A 5,000-nucleotide genomic window follows, 5' to 3' on the forward strand; every position below is an offset into this window, starting at 1 on the left:
TGGCTCATTGAAATATGAAAGTTTTTTCACATGGGAATTAGAAAACAAACTGCTAAAGGCATGTGTTCTATGAATGAACGACGGTCGAATTCACAGGAAAAAGAAGATTGCTCGGGATGACAGTGCCGAAGAAATTGACTGCTTTGACTGATGTATCCTTCCGCACAACGCATCGGGAAGGATATCAGAGCAAGCTCTTAATTTACTTCACTCGTAGGGCGGCCGATGTGATTTCTGAGGCTTTCTTCATTGCGATGATCAGAGATCGCCATGATGAGCTAGCTGCGATGGACCTCAGCATGACCGCAGTCGCTCTGACATCATGATTTGTATGAATATTAACAGTTATGCCAGTTTGGTTATATTTTCAAGTTTCATCCTATCTGTTTTGTTCTGTTTTGTTTTTGTTTTTATATAATAGACGAGTGTCAACTGTGTTTGATTTTTAATTGCCGTACGTAAGTTTTCAATCTAACGAAGAGTGAAAACCTACAAAAATCGAACTGTCCATTTCGTTTTCTCTGAGGATGTTCGTCTCTGCGCCCTGTTATTATAATTATGCAAATAACGGTGCTTGGCATGTTTACAAACCTCTGTTTTGTTCTTCTGTCGCTACTTGTCGGGCTCTTTTTTTCCCGAAATTTCACTTTCAATTAATAAAATAAGGTGGGCAAAATACAAATTGGCAGATAGCTTGACAGCTTAAGCTCAGCTCTGTGCTCTATACTCTAGGAGAGAAAGCCTTTTTAACCAATGACAGCGCGTGTTATATCCCAGCTTCATCCTAACAATAGATAAAAACGAATCACTCTGGGTATCAAAAAAGTCATTCATTGATTTTGCCAACAATTGATCGATCACGATAGCTAAACAGTCCCAAAGGAAGATAAAATTGCAATGATTACTCAGGGTACAAATTAGAATCACTCGATTGGTGTTGTTCCCATGGCAACAACACACACAAAAAAAATAAAACAGTAATTGGCCACTACACAGCTCTAGAGTTCGAGTTTCAGAAGACGTGTTCAGTATTACATAGCAACTTCTTAACCTAACATAATTGTTCACTAGGTAACTGCCGTAATTTGAAGTTTACCAGTTTTCCTAAACCTGGCTACAGGTTGGAGAATCACACGGTTCGAACTATTGAAGTATTGGACGAGGATCTTTGCAGGGTGCAATGCTACTTGGAACCTAACTGCGTCAGTTACAACTTCCATACGATAAGATATCTGTCTGGAACATACAAGTGCGATCTGAATAACGCTACCATTAAACACGATGAAGATCTGGTGACGAATGAAAGTTATATTTACCGCGGAACTGAAGTAAGGACGATTATTAGCTAAGAGTATGAAACTCTTTGTTTCGTTTAATTTTCGTTACAAGACTGAAGATTCCCTAGTCCATTCCACTGCTCTTAATTCTCTTTCCAACCACCAAAATAAAGGTTATGATAATTTCACGTTTAAACTTTTAAATAAAGGATGAAGAGAAGCATATTTTTTTTTATCAATTTAAAATGACCATCTCCGGAGCTGTTTTGATACACTTTGAGGAGTTAGACACATTTGTTCTCGCTCTGAACAGTGTCACGCGTGAAAAGGGAACCATGTTCAATGCAGACATTTGCGTGAATAACAAGCAAGCTTGCGTGGAGCATATAAAAATCAAAATGAGAGTACACACAAGGACCTTTAGAGAAGACGTATAGATTTGACAAACCTGCATAACATTTAACCCAAATATGTAAATGCCCCATTCTCTTTTTTCTTAAGAATGTTTGGGCCAGAAACCCATGCAAGAAAAATGCAACATGCCAAGCTGGGTTTACAGACAGAGATTATCAGTGTTTATGTGTTCTTGGATCTGGATTTGGAGGCCATGATTGTGATGAAGGTGAGGAATCCTCTTCAATTTATTGCAACTACCACCCACCCCCTCCCCTCCTCTCCCCACCACCAAACGTTTCTGAGGTGACACTAAGATCCCAATCAATAAATACAAACAAAGAAACAAACATTAGCGAGAAAAACACGAGACAAAAAAAACAGTTCTCATTTTAATAATGATTCATTTTTAATGTTTTAGATTTGGACGAATGTACTGTTGGAACACACGAATGTGACGAAAATGCTGAGTGTAACAATACCTTGGGATCTTACAAGTGTACTTGTAAAGATGGATTTCAAGGAAATGGAATCAACTGCACAGGTTGTTAGTTGTAACGTCTCATGAAAACAGTTAGTTAGTAAGATGATGAATGTGAGACCAGTTTTCTCCACGTCTCTCCACCCTTCCCCATTATTTCGAGGACTAATCTGCTGTGCGGTTTGAGATTGGGGGCGAATGAGTTCAAAACAATCGCTAACCAATCATCTCAGTCGTAAATCTTTGTCTTTCATGTCAGTGACAAGGAATTGCACAAGCTGAAATGTAAAAGCAGGACCACACGATAATCTTTGTTACTTCTCAAGGCTACAACGTCTTCAGAATACAGCAGCGCGTTTAATTACTTTCACGCCTAAATTCGATCACATACTGCCGGTTTTGTTCAAGTTTCATTGGCTTCCTGTTGAATATAGAATTCAGTGTAAAATAGGTTCACTGAATTTCAAGGCAATTAATTTTACAAAGCCACAGTATTTGAGTAACTTGTTGTTTATCAAGGAAAATAGCAGGTACTCTTTACGGTCGGCGTGTAATGGTCTGATACTTGAAGATCCTAGTTATAGGTTTAAAGTTACATTGGGTGACCGATCGTTCAAAGCATTTGCCCCAAGAACTTGAAATGGACTACCAAGAGAGATAAGAGACCAGAATAATATAACCACGTTCAAGACAATGCTAAAAACACATTTATTCAGAAGAGCATATTTCACTTTTCTCCTATTAGTCTCATGTAATTACAATTTAAATAGTTTAGTTAGTTTAGATACTTTTTTTATTTAATTATGTAATTTATTATACTATAGGTGATTTTGTATTTTGTAAAGCGCTTTTGATCATATGTGCATGTAAAAGGCGCTATAGAAGTATTAAACATTATTATTATTATTATTATTATTATTATTATCATTATTATCATGGCTCACTTCGAAGCTGGGTTGGTCCTTTGGGTGTTTTTTCATCATTCGTTTACCACGATCAATACTACCTGTTTTTTCTTGCGGCTTTTATCAATTTTTTTACGATGACCAACTGTTGAAGAATAAGTCAGTAAAACTGTATACGAATTCTGCTCTCAGATCAGATATAATACTATCATTCGATAAATGTGATGGATGTGGAAATGGGAACATTTACAGCGTTGGTGTTTGGTACAAACGGAGGCATGGGACTTGACTGTCAGAACTTTTTAAGAACTCTCGCAAATAAGTTTCGAACAAGAATAATGAACCCTATGACAGCGTCATTTCCTGGCTACGAATACAACTTTCGTTTGCCATATTAAGAATTGTACACAGATGCGTAAGAGGTTCTAGAGTTCCGTTTAAACCACGCGAGCTTGCAGAAGACTTCACCCTCGCAGTAGCTGGTCTACATCTGCACTCATAATTTTAGGTCTTTATTATTTTAATAGTTTTTCCTAGTTAGTAATGCTAAATTTTTTCTTTTCTCATATATTGTAATCAGTCCTCTATCGTGAACATTAATATTAATTCTTTTAAAAATTTCCAAATACTTTAAGTGATTCTAGTGAATAAAGGTTTATTATTTTCGATAAATGTATCACCGTAACGATGAAAAGCAGTTTTCCAATCTCTGGAAAGGACGGAAAGTCAGCAGAAACGTGGGCGAACTCACTTACGCTTGGAAGTGAAGACATAACTTGCTTTTAGCTTGCACTTTCTACACTCATTGCATGCATTTTCCCATTCCCGAGTTTTTTCTCTCGCTGCAACTATCTGATGCTTGGTGGAGAGGTTAGCGAGCGTGTGATTCGTTCCGGTAACGTTGTGTCCATCCCTATAATAGTGTTATGCGATAAGCTTCGTCAGGCAGTTTCCTCTCTGCAAATTTTTTTAAATTAAATCGTTATCGTTCGGAAGGTTTTCAGTAAACTTCAGCGGACCATCGCAGCGAGGTAGACCATCAAGATCGACATTCGGCGTCAGCTTGGGCAGTTTCCTCTTCTTTGGTAAGGTTTTTTTTTTCACTATCAAGAAACTCCCCGGCAAAATCAGCGCGCTGCACTTCTCTGATTATTTGTAACTCAGAATTATTTCGTCTGCAGAGAACCAACTAACCGTTCTTCCATTTTTGTGTGGCAGTTCACGACGAATCTAAGCACCCACAATGTCACTCGCGTGAGTCGGAACTTGACCAATTTTTAGGATTCAGCTTCCACCTGTTATCTTTGACGACGTCAACAGAAACAAAAATTTGTGGTTGGGAGGCTCGAAAGGTCTTCCTCTTCTCGGTTTTGACCTTTAGACCCTCCTCGATCTTCTGCTTAAGAAATATTTTGCGGCACTTTCCTCCAAAGTTGAATTGCTTGGGTTTTCTCTAGTTGCAATTGGCGTCTTGCCATTGAATAAGAGTGACGTCATCATGGCGAGCGGACACGTCTTTCTAACCTCTGCGCTGTTGGCTTTCCTTATCCTGTTTTATCCGACTAACGTTTTTAATAGAGGTCCAAACCGATACTTGTTAACTTTCTTAATACAACGAGATGCTGTTTCTGACTGCTATTTTCCACGTAGCCTCATAAACAGCTTCTGTACTCCTCCATCACCTCCGGCTGGCGGCCATATTGGTCTATCACCAAGGAGCATTTTTAGTGCGAGAATTGCCAGACACACGTCTTCTTCTTCGACAGCTACTTTCCACCTCTTGAAGACATCGTCTGTCCAGAAAATGTTACTCTCCGGTGATATCGAGCTAAACCCTGGCCGCAAGTGCGATCAAGAAGACCAGCTACTTGATCTGCTATCTTCTCTCAGAAATAACAGAAATTGCTCTATTACAGCTGGCCATTCAAACGTCCTTGGTCTTTA

The 5,000-nt window shown here is 38.7% G+C and overlaps 1 protein-coding gene across 1 annotated transcript in view; it reads left to right on the forward strand.

Annotated features, from left to right (window-relative positions):
- The window catches only part of LOC111333211 (uncharacterized), a 101,849-nt gene that overhangs the window by 1,361 nt on the left and 95,488 nt on the right, over window positions 1-5,000 (forward strand). Inside the window, exons 2-4 of the mRNA XM_088741959.1 lie at window positions 1,072-1,328; window positions 1,779-1,899; window positions 2,092-2,214. Coding sequence (XP_088598085.1) covers window positions 1,072-1,328; window positions 1,779-1,899; window positions 2,092-2,214 — 501 coding nt within the window. The remainder of the gene's footprint in view (window positions 1-1,071; window positions 1,329-1,778; window positions 1,900-2,091; window positions 2,215-5,000) is intronic.

Source organism: Stylophora pistillata, chromosome 12 (assembly GCF_964205215.1).
Source record: "Stylophora pistillata chromosome 12, jaStyPist1.2, whole genome shotgun sequence".
NCBI classification, from domain to species: Eukaryota; Metazoa; Cnidaria; class Anthozoa; order Scleractinia; family Pocilloporidae; genus Stylophora; species Stylophora pistillata.